General features: G+C 41.4%; 1 protein-coding gene across 1 annotated transcript in view; it reads left to right on the forward strand.

Moving 5' to 3' along the window:
* The window catches only part of SPTBN1 (spectrin beta, non-erythrocytic 1), a 137,527-nt gene that overhangs the window by 31,735 nt on the left and 89,080 nt on the right, over positions 1–16,712 (forward strand). The window contains exon 3 of the mRNA XM_074162969.1: positions 11,010–11,206. Within this exon, the coding sequence (XP_074019070.1) occupies positions 11,059–11,206 (148 nt within the window). The 5' untranslated portion in view covers positions 11,010–11,058. The remainder of the gene's footprint in view (positions 1–11,009; positions 11,207–16,712) is intronic.

Consider the following 16,712-nt stretch of genomic DNA (forward strand, 5'->3'; position numbering starts at 1 on the left):
AGCTTAAGTGTACTGCTGAAACCAGCTGTTTCTTCAGCTGTGTTGCTTGCTGTTGCCTTAGGAAGTGTGTTAGCAATTCTTTTGCCCTTCCCGCCCCCAGAATCTGTTTTTTGTTGTTTGTTTGTATGCTAATTCAAAACCTGCTGACTGTGTAGCAGGTTATTTCTTCCAGGCTGGCCCTTTAAATTGTTTCCATGCTCTGCCTGCCTGGCTGTGAAATATCGCTAATAAACAAAGCTCAGAACAAAAGCCTACACAACAAAACATCCTTTTCTCCCTAGGCGTCTCCCTGGGTGCGGTTTCCCACTGCTGCTCTGCAGTTTGGAGGCAGAGCCAAAACAGCTCATTCTCTTCCTGCCCTGGAAGTTGTCATCAGGCAGCCTCCCCCCGATGCTCACCTCTGAGGAGCACAGTCTGTCTTTCCTGAATTTCTCCTCCTTGGCTGAGGATGATGGAGCCTTTCCCTGCCCTAAAATAAAAAGCTCCAACATAGAAGAGGTTTGTCTAGGTGTAAAGCAGTATAGTTTGAGACTACTCCCTGTTTTGTGTCCTCTCCCTCATAGGTACCCCTGGATTGCCAAGCTGTGAGTGTGCGCAGCCTCCCATGGCTGCTGCTTCTCCTGGCTGTGCCTCAAGTCAGCATTGCAGCATGACCCGGGTGGGCGTCACATCCTCCTCCCCGTGGGAAGGAAACTGGGAGCTCACGGGGATCCAGGGGAGGGAAAATGGCACAGAGCCTGGGCAGAGGCTCTGGTTCACTCCTACTCATCTACAGCTTTAATATATGTTGGTTGGGCTGGGACCTGTATGTTGCCACGTTCCCCCCCAGCAAGTAAGCCTGGACATTCATCCAAATCTCTTGGTGCATGGTAGCCAGGTCCTATAGAGTTCTTTCTTTCTCTAGCTTGAAGTAGCTCTTACACCCCATTGTATTCACATTTTATTCCAGTTCATCAAACATCTCAGTGTGTGAAGTGTTACTTCGGTCAAGAAGTAATTCTTTGCTGCACCCCCTTTTTGTTCTGTGCCTGTTAGGTTTATAGTGCTCCAGTAGCTGGACAACAGCACTGGGAAACAGTGTTTTGTATTCTCTGTACAGACTATACCTTTGGTCCACACTCCTGCCCTCTGATGATTCTGGTCACAACATCAGCTCTGCACAGTTAATAAATATTAACTGTCAAAGAAGTTGGAAGATACATTAATAACAAGGCTAGGAAGGGTGGGGTGTGGAAATGGAGAGGGAAAATAGAAGTGCAAGAGAGACAGCAGCTGGTGGGCTGAATCCTCAGGACTTCTCCTGTAAGGAGGTCAGAGCTATCACATCTCAGGATCCCGGAGAGAGACCACAGGAGGAGGAATATGCTTGTGGAGTGTGTCAATCCACTGTAGCCAGCTTTGAGTTAGCTTTTGCATTTGCACATTGCAAAGACAGGCTCAGTTGTCCTCATTGCAAATGTTATTCAGGGTTATAAGACCCTCTCGGTAGGAGTGAGAAGTGAGGCAGAAACCTCCTGTTCTGGCTTTATGGTTGATGAAGACACGTTGCACAGCATCTCTAGTCTCTCTCTCATCCCCAGAGACTTGGCTGTAGCTGTCTTCATTCAAATTAATATAACAGATGTAAACTTACATCTATAAATTACATGGTCACACGTAGGCAATCACAGTAATTATTGAATGAGCAAGTCACTTCTGAGTTTTACATTTTTTTACTAAGGAATATTTCATTTTAGATTACCAGCTAGCTAGATACTTCAACCGGTGCCGTTTCCATGATGCCTCTCAGCAGCCTGCAACAGGCTGTGTACCACCTGGCACCGCCAGTTTGCTGGAGCGCTAGTTCTGGAGCACTATATATCAAAATAAACAGTGATGTCGCTGAGGGCATTCAGGTTGTCTGGGACTTCCTGCCAAGTTAGGCTTGTGGCTAGGGTTGAGGTGTTAAGGTTTTTTGCTGTACTCTGAGCACAGACAGTGATGCCTGACAGACTTCAGGCAGTGGGAGCATCTCGGTTTTCAGTCCTTTACTGATGCACAGCTGGTTTCCAAAGATCAGTGCTCTGTTTCTCATAAGCAGGGTCATGAGAGAGTAGAGCCCAGAAAATGGGAAACTCCTTTCTGAGGGTAACTGGTTTTCATTGGAACTTTGCTCTGCATACCACTTGAAAAATGCTAAAAAAGACTTCTTGTTTTGTTCCACTGAAGAAAAAGGTAAATACCACTGTAGACGATCGCCCTATATTTTCACATTCTTTTTGGTGAAGGTCAACCCACAGATAGCTTCTAGAACATGATAATACTAAATATTGTCCTTTAGCTTCTCAGTGACTGTGGAAGGAATTTTTTTGGTAGTTTCTTTGGAAGCATGTTGATATCTGTTGAAATATGTCAGCTTTTCCTCCTGCCAGGCCATAAGGCAGGATGTTCCAGATGCCCTTCACTAGCTTAAAGATCCAGCATATTCATCCATGAGTACTTTCAGCTGGATTCTTTAGAGGCGTTTGCAAAGTGCACCTTTGCCTTGCTCCATGATCAGGATTGAGAAGGGTCAAATGCAGAGGCTTTTAACAAGGTTTGAAATCTAAATGCTCCTTTGAAACAAGGTCCTGTCTTCATGGCGTGTCTCTCAAAATCTGCTGGGGTAGGTGTCCATTCATAAATACAGAGGCAGACATATTTTCACTGCCTTGTCTCTTCTGCTGTAACCATGAAACGTCCGAATTGTGCTAAAGTGTGTATCAGAGTAAGGGTTATCTTGACAGTGGGAGCCTACGTAAGAAAGATCCTTCCTTTAATTCTGGAAGGGACTGAGCTGACCGGGACCCTGTTTGATTTCAACTCCAGTTGATTCCTCTTGTTGATTTCATTCCGCTTACAACTATGAGCACCCTTTATGGTATATATGGCAGACATACTGTTAATTCAGCCTATTCATATTTTTAGTCACTTCATATCAACTTACCACCATCGGGGTTTTGCTATTATGTTTTTTTTTTTTTTTGTCAAAACGTTCAGGCAATTCCATGGGCAAATTTTCTCTGTAAGTGTTTTATAGTAAAATAAGTATGTAGGCTGTAAACGTTGAAGGGCTCTTGGCCTGCTGACAGTCATGTTCCTCAGAAGAAGTATTGGCATGCCAACTGTTTGTTACAGATGACCCCACAGATCAGCACACACAGGTGCACAAACGTGTATTACTTGTCTTGTAAAGCTCTAACAACATTCAGGATGCTACTCCAGTCACTGTCCAGAATATGGTTCCTGATTTTGCTGCTCATTTTTCACTTTTCAGTTTCAAAGAGACCAACTGCATTTGTTTTTGGATGGCCAAGCACCAGAACAAGTCTGCAAAATTTGAATAGGAGATTTGGCAGATTTATTTAAAACTTATGAACTGGCACTTGAATTTTACTTCATGGGAATATTTTCATTGCGCCTAGGCTTTGTTAAAGGTACCTTCTGGACGGGTTACCCTACACAGAAATGCAGGTTTTTCTGGAAATGGGTGGGAGACACATTAACTGGGATACAGAAGTTAACAAATGATAGATGCAGGAGTGGAGGTGGGGAGAGAAACTGTAGAGCAGAGCTGATGAGCTGGTCCCCCAAGTTTTTTCCAGCTAAGCCATTTGCATAGCAGGGCACTCCCAGATATCCTGATAATTCAACAGGCTGTCTTTAACTGACTTAGGAAAGACTCTATGAAGGTGATGAAAGTGTTTTTTAAAAGCAGTTGACTAAGAACTGCGCAAGTTGAAATCTATGGGAATTTCTTTATTCACTTAATTAGCAGTGGAAAATAGGATGACAGGTTTTAGAAGACGCCTGGTTGATGTTTCACAAGACGAAGAGTTTTTGGATGCTGAGGTGCATCTCTTTCAGTCACACTGGGTAGAAACGTGGCTTGTGAGATTGAGTGAAGCCATATTTAATCCACGGACCTCACTTGAGCAGCCATGGACTAACTTTTGATATACTTACTTGAGCTGAACCTTACTCTTATAAAACTACTAAATTGCATTTAGCCCTGACTCAGCTTGTGTAAACCTTGCCCAGCAGTGATAGTTGAAGGAAAGCTATAAGTACATGAGGAAAGAGGTTGAGTACTCTGTTTTGTTTAAAAACTGAATAAGGAGGTTGTATTCTTTAAGCCTATTCTTTAAGGGACTAGCACTCACAGCATGTGGAGTTTTATTAACACAATCCTCATGTGTGTTCTGTGCTTCTGTATGTAAATTTGTGCCACCATCCAGTCTCTGCCTGGATCCCCGTAGACTTTCCCTTTCAGTGGAGATGGAGGAATACCACTCACTAGTAGTGTGCACATGGCTGATTACCAGAGTCCTCTCCACCTCCTTCCCCTTACAAAATGTGTTTCTTTTACATTCCTCAAGTGATGAGGGGAAAAGGAAGGGCAGTCCTAGAAGGGATTCAGTGCTTACTCCACCCCTAAGTTTTATGTGTGGTAATGTTCCGTTCTGCTTGATTTTTTTTTTTTTTTACTCCTCTTTGTCAACTTCTTCAAAAACCTGCCACTTTCTACCTAAAATGTCTCAGGTTTTTTCTGGCTTAGTCTTTTTATGGTTTGCATATAGTTGATGGAGGGGCATGGGCTTCTCTGGAGGTTGGTTAGAGGCAATAAGTAATCTGGGATGGTCCATAGGGAAATGTAGGAACCCAGAGCGTCTCACCTCACAACTCCTATTATGTTTCTGATCTTGGATGAAACCAATATGAAGTCTCCCCCTCCTACCCCGTTTTTGTTTTTAGGAGGCCCTTCAAATAATGTTGGCACACTACGGATTGTATCCTCAGCTGGTTGGAGCTACTTCAGATTACAGAGGACAAATTTGGACCCTGCATATCAATTAATTTATTCTAGAGTTTTCACAAAAAAAGTGTTGGAATCCAGATTTGCTAGGTAATGGATGAGAAACTGGGTGAAATTTTGTAGCTTTAAATGTGGAGAGAATCAGACTAGAAGATTTTAACGATCCTTGCTGGAATGGAAAGGTTGGAAACAGAGATTTGGTTTATGTTTACTAATTAACTTTTTTTCAGTCATCATTATTTCCTCTGTGCTCTTGGCGGGGATGCTGGGTGCCTAGTTGTAAGCACTGTATTTGCTGAACCAGTTTAAATCTTTGTCCTGTGTGTTGCACATGTTGATCATGAGTGTGTGACAGTCACCCCTGCTGGAAACACTTGGGTTTCCAGTACAGTGAGCTGTATTTTTGTTTACAGCAAACAGCGCAAATGCTTTTTGAAGTTGTTTCAATGCTTAGGTAATACATACCAGTCTCCCAGCTAGAGTGTAATATCCCGGGGACCTCAGAAGAAGAATATGAGCCTGTAAACCACTTTTAACTCCCTGGTTGCTGTTTTTCAAATGATGGGTTATCTGAGATGTGGGAAGTAGACCTCACTCTTGGAGGATGGGCTGCATGATTCTGATGACCTTTGCACACTTCTCCAGCCTGTATTTGGAATAAAGAGGCTTCAGTCTTGCTTTGTGCATTCCTGAAGTGTCTGTGCCCTACATGCTGACTGTGGCATTTGACTTCCCAGTAGCACTGCCTGTCCACCCCTTTCCTGTGACCTTTCAGGATGCTTTGAGCTCTCAGCCTCCATGTCCCACAGTGCGGACAGCCAGAGGAGTCAGCACCAGAAAGTGGGTTGACTCAGGCAACAAGCAGGAAAGCAGAAACAAAATACATGGAGCGCTCTTGGGTTGGAAAACACAGAAAAAATTTTGTTCTTTTTGTTGAAGGACAGATGGGATTGGGAGCCAGGCCCTGCACATGAGAGAGAGAGGATATTGGAGGTCAAGGGAGTTAAAGCCTTGCCATATTAGTACTTCTATTATTTTACAATTGGTTTAGCAGCTGAAACAACAAACCAAAATGTAAGTGATTGTCCATGCTGCCCTGTCAGGACAGGGGAAGCTTCTTTCTCTAAAGACAGTGTTGCAGTTCCTATCATACAAAGTGATGGTCTCCAGGCTGAGCATGGAGACAGGCTGGAAACCAGCTCCTTAGACTTCAGGCTGAGTAGAACACCCGAACTAGATTTTCCTCTAAAGTGAATTTGTTGCTAAAGAGTTGGACTAATTACCCTAGACCAAGTCATCAGTGGGAGAAAAGCAGTGCAGACTGGGAGTGAAAGCATCTGGAGGTGGAAGTCCTGTAAAAAGGGTAATTGAATTGATTTCTTTGCTTGTCCAGCCTTGGTTTCAGAGATAGCTGCCAGAAAGGAGGCAGTTTGTAATTTTGGTATCTTTGATGTACATATCTGATACACAGGAAATAGAGAGAAAGCATTTCTTTTATTACAGTGGTTGTGCTCATACTTGTTTCTGGACCACGTGGTCTATAACCCAGAGATGGAAGTGTCCATATCCCATTTTCAGTCCTCTCAGCTACAGTCGTACACAATTTATCTTAACTGACAGAAAAAGTGCAATAGGTTGGACTGTCCATTAGACAGGGAATACACTATTTACATAAGTAATTAGACCATTTGGGGATTGCTGTTCAAAATATATTTTCTTCAGTCATAACATCATAAAAACCTCTTGACAATTCTTAGATAGTAAGATTAACATGAAGCTAGCTATAGTTTACAATGTTTTATGGAAGAATAGTAACTCTTGAGAAAATAATGTTTACTTTAAAGTAATGTAACCATTAAGAAGTAATTCCAGATGTGTGGTTATGGCAGAATTTTAGTGATTATAGTCCTAGCCTGTTTAGTGAATTACGTTATTGCATTTAAAAGTAGCCAATGATTTTTTTTTTTTTTTTAAATGAACTCATTCTTCAGATGGTCTGAATAAAACTTTATTTTCTATTATCTGAGAAACAAACAGAGCAGAATCTGGTTTATTTATGAAAGTAAATACAAAAGGTCTGACCCCTGGATATTGCCTTTGAAAATTGTCTGAGAAAATGCTCTTCCTGGTAGCTGATTCTTTCTTCAAGCCGTTTCTTCTTTTTGAAGATAATGCCAACCCCCCCGCCCTCAAATTATGCAACATATTTTAAAGAATGCTTTGAAATGAAATGGTTTGATCTCTTTAGTCTCATGAGGTCTTCTAGTATTGCATCAACTGCAGCAGAAGGCAATACAGTGTTATATTTTATCAATGAAGACAGAAGTTTTCAAATTTACAAAACCTTTCTTTGCCCGTGGTGGTGGGTCTGTGCTGAGTACTTTGGGACTGGAGCAGTTGCATGCTATTTATGAGTTCGCCCATGTGCTTGCTTATCCCTCTAATTACCTGCTAATGTCTCCCAAGGCCCAGGTGCACACAGCGCTGGCATGTAATTTTTGGAGGATGTGGACTAGCTGAGCAATCCCAATGCCTGTTTTCTCCGTTTTTAAGCCCTTTATAAAGGCTACTTAGAGTCCCTATCTGAATTGTGAACGGTAATGTTTCTAAAATGTCTTGTTACAAGTAGACTCGTGTTTATCATATTCTGAGAACGGGTTGGCTTGGAGTTGTCAGTATTAAGACTGCTCAGGTTGTTGACAGTTGAAATCCGTGTTACATTTGGCTCTCCAAAGAAAACATTGTTCCTTTATTAGTTGGTATTTCATCTTAAAGCCAGGCCAGGATGTTTAAATTACAAAGGTTGTTGGTGCTAGGGCACAAGGCTTTCCTTCTGTTCCTGTGCTTTCTGCTTGTGCTGCATATTCTATAGTGATTTCTTGCAGGGGTGTTAGTGGGTGCTTTGCGCCTGAGTGGAGAGTGCTGCAGTGAGCTAATGGCACACAATGCAACTGTCTCCTGCTTTGTGCTGACTGCACAGTTAATAAAACAAATCTGTACTCATAAAGTAATTGCTGAAATCAGCCAGCCGAAGAGGTCTGACCAGATATAATTATGGTATTGAGCAGCAGCTAGTGCAAGTAACATGTTGAGCTTAAAATAAATATGTAAATATATATTACATTTATGCATATGTTATATACACACTTTTTTTTCATCTTATGTCTTTCAACTGCAGGGCTAATTTTATATCTGACAGATCTCACTTGAGGTCATTAATAATGAACTCATCTACATTAAGAGCTCCAGAAAAATTCTCAAACATTTTTACTCGTCACTCTCTGGGCAGCTGCAGACAGTGTTGGTGTTTCCATTTGTCAAATAGAGACACCCATAACTTAGAAACAAGATTTGCTGTTGTAGCTCAGCCCATCTGCAGGACCTCTATTTCTGTAGTGAGAAACCTGGAGCTTTCTGCTGGAGCTTGTGTTTATCTTCCCTCCCTGTTCCCAGAGGCACCAGGGGGCTTTGCTGGAGCTGCAGCAGGAGTCCTAAGAAACTTGTTTTTTAGGACAGGCTTAAGGTGGTGGTTACACATTAAGTAGCTGGGTCTTCCTTTAGAAGAAGGCAGGGCCACTTATTTCAGTTGGGATTGAATTGTATTATCCTCACCTCACCACAGAAGCGCTTTGCTGCAAGGTACTTGTTTTTATCACTGAGTGTGTGTCTGCTACCCCTCTCTGTTGTCCCTGTGTCACTGAGCAATACCTCAGAAAAGGGAGCTTGATGTCAGCCATTGAAAGAGGCTCTGCTTTTATTTTTACCATCTTTACAGAATCAGAACAAGGATGCAAGTTTTCCAGCCCTATAGGTGTTGGGCAAGAGGCCCATTTCATGCTCAGTTTAGCTTTATCTGGGATATATTTTGCTTGTGTGATGCTCAGGAAGCGTAAGAGAAGTGATAAAGCACAAGTTATAGTTGAATTTATTCTGGATCCAGTTACGTGTACATGTAAACACAGATGATACAGAAATAAATGAAATCTGCTGGTTTGTAGCATCTATACTGAATTACCATGTTGCTGCATCCCATTTTTAAGGTCACTGCTTTTATTTTTAGAGTTTGAGCTGCTGTTTTTCCAGTGGCATATCTCCTCCTCTTCACTGGGCTCTGGTGAATACAGAAAGCTGAAAAGATTGAAACAGACACTGTAGAACAGTCTGATGCCACTCATTGTTTATACCATGGTTACTCCATGGATTTAATTGGAATTAACCCGGATTTCTGCCTGTGTACAGGAATCAATGGGAGGCTGTTTTCCAGGCTTGATAGCAGATGATGATCAGGTGGTGAATGCTGTGCAGAATGTTTCAGGTGGGACTTAATCCTTTCCCCTGTCTTTGCTCCATTCTTTTGTTTTTTCATAGCAGCAGATTTCGTCCTGCTGAGGAAGCTCCATCACTAGAGCTCCCTGCTGGAAAATGTCAGCCTAGGCTTGTGCAATGAAGGACAATAATTTTAAAGACCTTTCCCAGAGCAAGGGTTTTTTTTAATGTTCTTTCAGTCTGCTGGCAGCTTACCATAAGTAAAACAGTTTCTTCTTGTCAAGGTTGAATCTCTCACAAATGGGCATTGGTAACAGCTTCTTGGGTAACAACTGCAAGTGCGGCTCGTTTCCCCTTTCTGTGCAAAAAAAAAAAAAAAAAAAAAAAGGGAGAAAGGGAGTACTTTGCAAGAAAATATGAGGAACCTCCTCATCTGTGGTGGGGAATAAAAGAAAATCAAACTGGCCTTTTTATCCTACGACCATCTGGAAAATTAATTCTTCTCGAGTGTGCAAGCAGTGATAGTAAATGCGTTGTTTTTCCCCTGTGAGAGCTGGATTTATGTCAGCTGCAGGGTCTCCACATTTTTTGGACTGAATGTGGACTGTTAAAGCCATCCTTTTACCCTCTGGCAGGGCTGTGGTGGGACAGGGGTGCAGGAGGAGGAGATGCGGTGCCGTGCCGTGCTCCCCTGCGTCAGTAGGTGGCACCAGATGGCCGGTCCAGCGGAGAGGGTGGTTTGTCCCCTCTTTGCCCACTGATCCACAAAATGAAGAGATTTTTCTCAGGTACTAAGTCTTCCTGTAGTATGACTGTTTTTATTAAAACCCAGTCATGCCCCCTTTCCCAAACATTTAACTGCATTTTTCTATAACTGTTATATTTTTATAAAGGTGAATTGTGTGTTTGCTCTTCAGGGTCAGCCGTTGGGTTTCTCGGAGCACTGACTTTGGAGGGTTTGGGTTATGGAGGATGCAACACAGCTGCTGCTTCAGTCCCAGTGATGGGGAGAGCTTTGGATCTGTGCTCTCAGGCCAACGGCTGCGCCTGCAGGGCTCACAGTCCCTAGTTTAGCAGCCATTTATAACCTCCCTCCTCTTCCCCTTGAGGAGGTGTTAGGATCTTCTATATTTAGTCCTGATAAGTACATGCAAATTCCGATTGGAAAACAGTATGAATATGCTAACAGTATCTGACTGCCTGAAAGAGGAGAACCTCATATAAAGAGCTGCGTTGGTGGGCTACCATTTTGTTGCTAGGGAGGGTTCAAAGCAACGCATCAGTTGTATTTATCTGGATTAGTTCATAAATAAATTCCCATGGCTGGTCACAAAGTCAGCATTTGCATGTGAAGAAAGAAATGTTCTTTTAAGATCTACGTTAAAAGGCTTCTGCTGGTCAAATGCTTATGTGACTTTTCAAGCATTTGCATTTTTTTTCATCAGAATTTGCACCATTTTGTAAAGGTGTGGAGGTCTTCTTTGCACTTCAGGTTTTTTGTAGCAGAGTTATCCACAGCTCCATATGTTTATAGGCAGCATTCACAGATTTATAAAGCCCACAGGCTGCTTTTGAAAATAACGGTTGTGAAAGTATCTTACTGCACTGTTTCATACGTGTTCCACTTTGTGTAGAGTTAAACATGACAGTTCTGGATATGTGTATGCAGCAAAGCTATAGGCTTGAAATCTTGCTTTTGTGAAGTACTTCATTTTTTTTTAAGAAGACTTGGAACCTTCAGTTGCTTTCTGAAGGACTGGTTGGTGTCTAACCTGTTCTTGAGTTTGTGCCCAGGCTTTGAGTGAAAGTAATTGATTTTTGAAATGAGAAGTCTTGGGCTTAAATTTTACTACTTTCTTCCAATATATGTATATTGTCTAAATTATTATTATGTATTTTTCTTTTGCAGAGGTTTTTAAGAAGAATCTGATGGTGAGAATAGGTTAAGAAGACTCAGGATGACGACAACAGTAGCGACAGACTATGACAATATTGAAATCCAACAGCAGTACAGCGATGTCAACAACCGCTGGGATGTTGATGACTGGGACAATGAAAATAGTTCTGCTCGACTGTTTGAACGATCCCGCATCAAGGCCCTAGCTGGTAAGCTCTGACCACATGAGCAAAACTCTGATGCTGTGTGTGATAGTATGGGCCACTGTCTGTCTTCAGTGCCTGCACCTTGTCAGTAAACTAAACCTGAAATTTTCCTGAGGTCAAGTGCAGTTTGACCAACCTGTTTTTGAGATTGTTTTGTCTATTGACATCAGTGGGACATGATGGTCTCACGTTGCTTTGCAGGATGTGCTCATATCTGACGTTTTGCTGTTCAGATTTACTACGGAGACTTCTTTGGTGTAAGCACAGGAGAGCAGAAATTTCCTCTGTGTATTTTTATTATTTTTTTTTTAATTAGAAGGTTGTGATGACTGTTTCCCACCTCATCAGTCTCTCGGATATTAACTATTTTGGCTGTGTATTCAAATTGTTTTGATTGGGTTCCTGTGATTGGCAATGATGTTGGTTTCCAGATTTGGAAAAAATCAGAAGGTTAACGAAATTCTGCTTCAAAATCTCTTCATTTGCAAATGTTCAAAACATCTTACCTCTCCTGAAATGGAGGAATGTGGTAAATGGAGGTTGTTGTCATTTAGTAAATAATGCTGAAACTACAAATTTTTCTGAAGAAGCAGAGCTTCTGAAATACATGATGTCTGCTGCTGAATTACACTCTCATCAGCAGATAAATTAAATTTGATTTTTTTTGTTTAAATGAAATTAATTTTTTAAAAAAACCCATTTGATTATTGCATATTAGAGGCTGTACATTAACCAAATCTGTTTATGCAGCAAGGAGATTATGTCATGTCCTCTCAGCTCTGAGGCATTGCCCTGCAAAGCCATTTTTATGCATTCTGTAAATGATTTCCTGACTCATATGGTAGCATGTTCACATTCCTGACCTCTGAACAAAATCACTCAGTACCGTGGGACGTAATGTGAGCATGGAAAACAGCTCAAAATACGCTGAGCTTCTGCTAGTGAAATTTTAGTTGCAAGGACTGTTTTAAACCCAACACTTTATAATGTGTTGAAACGCGTTTATTAAATTAACTGTACTGAGACAAAGGTATCATCTGTTTCATTTGTGATTCCAATGAGACTGACTCCAGAGCACAGCGTGCCCTTTCCCCTCTTGATGCTGGCTGTGGGAATGCATTAGATGCAGAACACCTTTACATGCCAGGCACAGGGCAGGATCAGGTTTGGAGCTGAGCAACAGGGAAATGAAGTAGTTCAGGCAGGTGGACAGAGAACAGATCATATAACTCTTACTGAGGATAGTAATCTTATCGACTTAATGGAACTGCTTCAGAAAGGATGTGTGTTGAATTTTGCTATCTTTAGAAGACTTTTAATTATAGCAGTTCTCATCACAGCATGCATTTGAAATCACAGGTAAAATGCCTGCCCTCAAATGGGGCTGTGCTGAGCGGGGTCAGAAGCAGCCTGACTGATGCCTATGGTGGGAGATTGGTGGTAGACAAGAAGAATCTTTACTTGTTTGGGTTTTTTTTAATAGTTTGATCTTGTTTGAGGAAGAAACTGTATTTTACTCTTGCCACATTCGTGGTTGTAGCTTATATTATATTCCTTGGGTGGGAAGTGCTTTTGGTACAAAGCTCATTAGTCCCATTTGGGTCCCAGATCTAGCCTTTGCTGCAGTTAGTTGTTCCACCTACTTCTATGGCAAGCAGAGTAGTACACGTGAAACTCTTATTTCAAAGAGAAGTAAAGTAAGGAAAGTCCTTGCATTATTTAGATAGCCTAAAACAAATACTGATGTCAAAGCAAATAATTTTGCTGAAGATTTGATTCAGATGCATATTCAAACATTTTCCCAGAGTATGATGTATTTAATAATAAGCGTTAATCGTAGTTATTTTAATTTGGTATGTTTCATACCTGTAATTCTCTACTGTTAGGGTTGAGAATGCTGTGTGCTGCCAAAATTTGGCTTAGCATACTGCACTGCTGCAGCACAGCTTGAAAGCCTAATCCTGATGCAAGGAAAGAGGAACGAAGAGAGGTTTGTGTTGCAAATCAAAGGTTATAGTTAAAGGCTGAGCCATGGTTCTCCTGGCACTGTTCAACATGTATTTTCGGATACTCTGCCTGTGTGGGTAATCTCTTAGATCTCCTCGGAAAGACAGGCACTTCCAGATTTATAACAGCTAGAGAAGTCACCTTGCAGCCTGGAGCTGGGATAGCAATAATCTCTGTCATTGTAATCTTTACATTGAGACAGGCTTTTTCTGGAAAGGTGTACTCTAATTCAGCTGCTTGTCACAGGATCAGATGTGATGAAGACTGTGAAATCCTGTGGCTGGTAGTGCACACAAAGCCACACTGGATGATATCAAGAGGCTCTTCTGGGCTCTAAAATTTGTCTATTGCACCATCACTTTCTTCTAGGTGAATTTCACTGCTCTCTGAAGCAAAGTAGTTGTGCACCACCTGCAGGGCCCAGGTTCACTGAGTTAACACTCTAGTCTGACTTAGATCAGCATCGACTCTTCGCGGGCACGAACATCTTCCCACACCTTCAAGATTGGACACCTTCTGACAACAGCGTTTTTCTTCCCAGAGGTCCCAGATTAGTTGTATCTAAATACTGCTTGTGGATTCCCAGCTCTTTCTGTGTGCCTTTCATTTAAGTGACAAGATAAATTAAAACATTGACCATGTCTTGCGGTTTATGAAGTGCGTGTGTATCATTATCTCCTCGTCATAGTATGAAAGGTTTCAAAATTAACAGGCCAGACACTGGTTCTTTATTCCCCACCTATAAGATGCAAACTGTTGCGTTCCAAAGTAGAACAGCCGTAGACATTTTACTCTGCCTGACTAATGGGCTGTATACTCAACGTGAATCTTTCTGTTGGTGCAAGCATCTTCTGTCCACATTCTTCAACAAGTTGTGAAGTGCCTCTTCTGTGACGTTTCCATCTTGTATTGAGTCTAGTTGACTGTAATTTAAATTAAGCTTACTTCCTTTAAGGTAAAGGTAGGGAATGGGTAGGCAAGAAGTGAATTCTCTGTAGCCAGTCTGATACTCTATTCTAGAAAGAGTCGTAGTGGGCCCATGTTCCAACAGGATGCTGAAATATTTAAAGAGCAAAGCAGGAGATGGTGGTCAGAATGATCTGTGATCAGAACAGACAGTGTATTGGAGAAAACCTCAGTTAAAGCAGGTATGATATAATAATAGTAGAAAAGCACTGTAGTCATCATAGCAGCTGATAACCGGTATTATTAAAGTGGTCTGTATACTGTGAAAACCAGAAAGTGAAGGATTGTTTCAGTTTAAAACAAGTAAATCATCTGGGAACTCAGCTTTCAATCACAATTCAGATTTGAAGGGATATGCAACCAGATTGGTTGCCATTCATGTTGAACTAACTCACTCTGCAGCTGATATGAGAAGAAGGTAACTGATCTCTACTTCGTAAAATAAGATGTTCCACTGTAGGAAATAATCTTTCACCTGTCCTTATTCTCTGTGGTTCTTTAGAAGGTCTTGCTGGAAGACCAGGTAATTCTGCCTGCTCTGTAGAAGCCAAAAAGGTATCATGTTTGTGCAAAATTCTTCACTCACAAGTCCTCAGGTGTTGGATTTCGTCTGTCAAGGACCATTAGCTAACAAGATTTGCTGTGCAGCACCTGGGCACACAGAGCTCTTAAGGAAGCCTTAAGAAGCAGTTCAGTTGTTCAGCAGAATTTTTCACACTCAGTCTGGGACTGTGACATTCAGATACACTGTGCTTCTTGTCTCAGATGCTGTTTTCAGGTAGTATGAGAACGGTAACGTCCAAAACATTGCATTTCTTCAGTTAGCTAATTCAATATTAAAAAATGCTTAACTGAAGTTATTTGCTTTTCTGCTTATTTGTATTTTGCCATTTTGTCCTCTGAGTTCACCTGAGTGACCAGAAGATCTGTGACTCAGCTGTCTGGCATATGAATTAAAAATAGTTTCAAAGTTTATGAAATAATAGAGGCATATCTTCTTAGCGAAGGGCAGATAAAGCTGCACATTCCTTTTTCAGCTCCACCTAAGTGACTGTGCATAGGTCAGGACACTTGCTAGCGTTGCATGTCACAGCGTTCATGGACCTTGGAGGGGAATACAAATAAGAAGACTGCATTTGTCATGCAGCTTTCCTTAGTTGTCCCTATTGCACAAAGAGAAACTAGGCTTCTAATTCATGCCAGTAACTTAAATTCTCCCAGAAACAAAGGGCAAAAACGTTGAAATTGTTACTGAGGTTATAGTACTAAAAAGTTTTTCTTTTTAATATAGCGGAATATCCATTTCTTAAGGATAAAAAAGTGGGAAAACTTGCAGTGGGAAAGTGCTGGTGACCATGTGGGGCTAGTTAGCACTTTTGGCCCTGATATTTGAGCCCCCCATGTCTCCACTGCAAGAAGTCAGCAAAACGACCTCCCAAAAAAGCAGAAAGATAGGTCCCACTTATAGTACTCTTCAGGTATCATGCATCTGCTCGTCCCTGCTCTCTAACATATCTCTCATAGCAAAGTTTCTACTGTTTCACTCCGAGTATACACTAAAGAGAGAAAAAATCTGCACAGTCAGAGTGAAATTTCAGGTATCAAGTCAATAAAAAAAGACATAATAAAATTATTTAGAGCTTAAGAGAACAAACCTTTGGTTTATTCTTGGCTTTGAAAGAACATACTGAGAATAATCTCTTGCAGTACGTTTCATGAACATCCAGTACCTGAGCTATCTGGGACTTGAAAAAGCAGTGCACTAATTTTAAAAACAGTGGTTAAGGAAAGAGAACTCGGCAGTATATTGGTGCTTGTAAATCAAATCTGAAGGGCATGTGGAGGATTCACTTGACGCTAAACAGAAATAAAAACCTCGCAGCAATGAAACTGAAGATGTATCTTCTCAGCACTGGTGTGGCAGTGCTGGTTATTAGTCAATGTTTTTGTTTAGCAGCCAAAGGCCTAATGCAGACTTACTCTGGGGAGTACGAAAAGGCTTATTTTGAAAAATTTATTTTACTCAGGTAAAAGCTAATGGAATTATTTCAACAAAAGGTTTTCCAAATGTCAACCTCACCCAATGCATTCCTTCTGGAACGATTTCTCTGCTGTTGTTTCCAAGCTGCAGTACTTAACACCAGTCTCCTACAGATTCCGGTTAAAAACAGGAGTGTCATTTTGCATGTTCTGTGTCATGCAGGCATCAAGGGAGAAAGCATGGCAGTGGAGAAGCTGCTGTACTTAATGCATGTCACCTGCAGTCCTGGCTCTGATGACTGATAAAAACAAGAAAAAGCTTAGCTCATCTGTTGCTGTTGATTAATGTGTTCATTTTTACAGTTGCTGGTGGAGAACTGTTTCTAAAGCAAATAGAAAAAACCAAACAATAAATAATATTTTGCTCTTCGCATTTTTATTTTAAAGATCATCAGTAAACTGACACCAAAAGAAGTGTCACTCTGTGCCTGCGGTACATAAAATAACTTTGAAGTAAAGGTGAGCAGCTTGTATTCAGTGATGTCCCATCAAAAAT

This window comes from Numenius arquata, chromosome 2 (genome assembly GCF_964106895.1).
Source record: "Numenius arquata chromosome 2, bNumArq3.hap1.1, whole genome shotgun sequence".
Classification (NCBI taxonomy): domain Eukaryota; kingdom Metazoa; phylum Chordata; class Aves; order Charadriiformes; family Scolopacidae; genus Numenius; species Numenius arquata.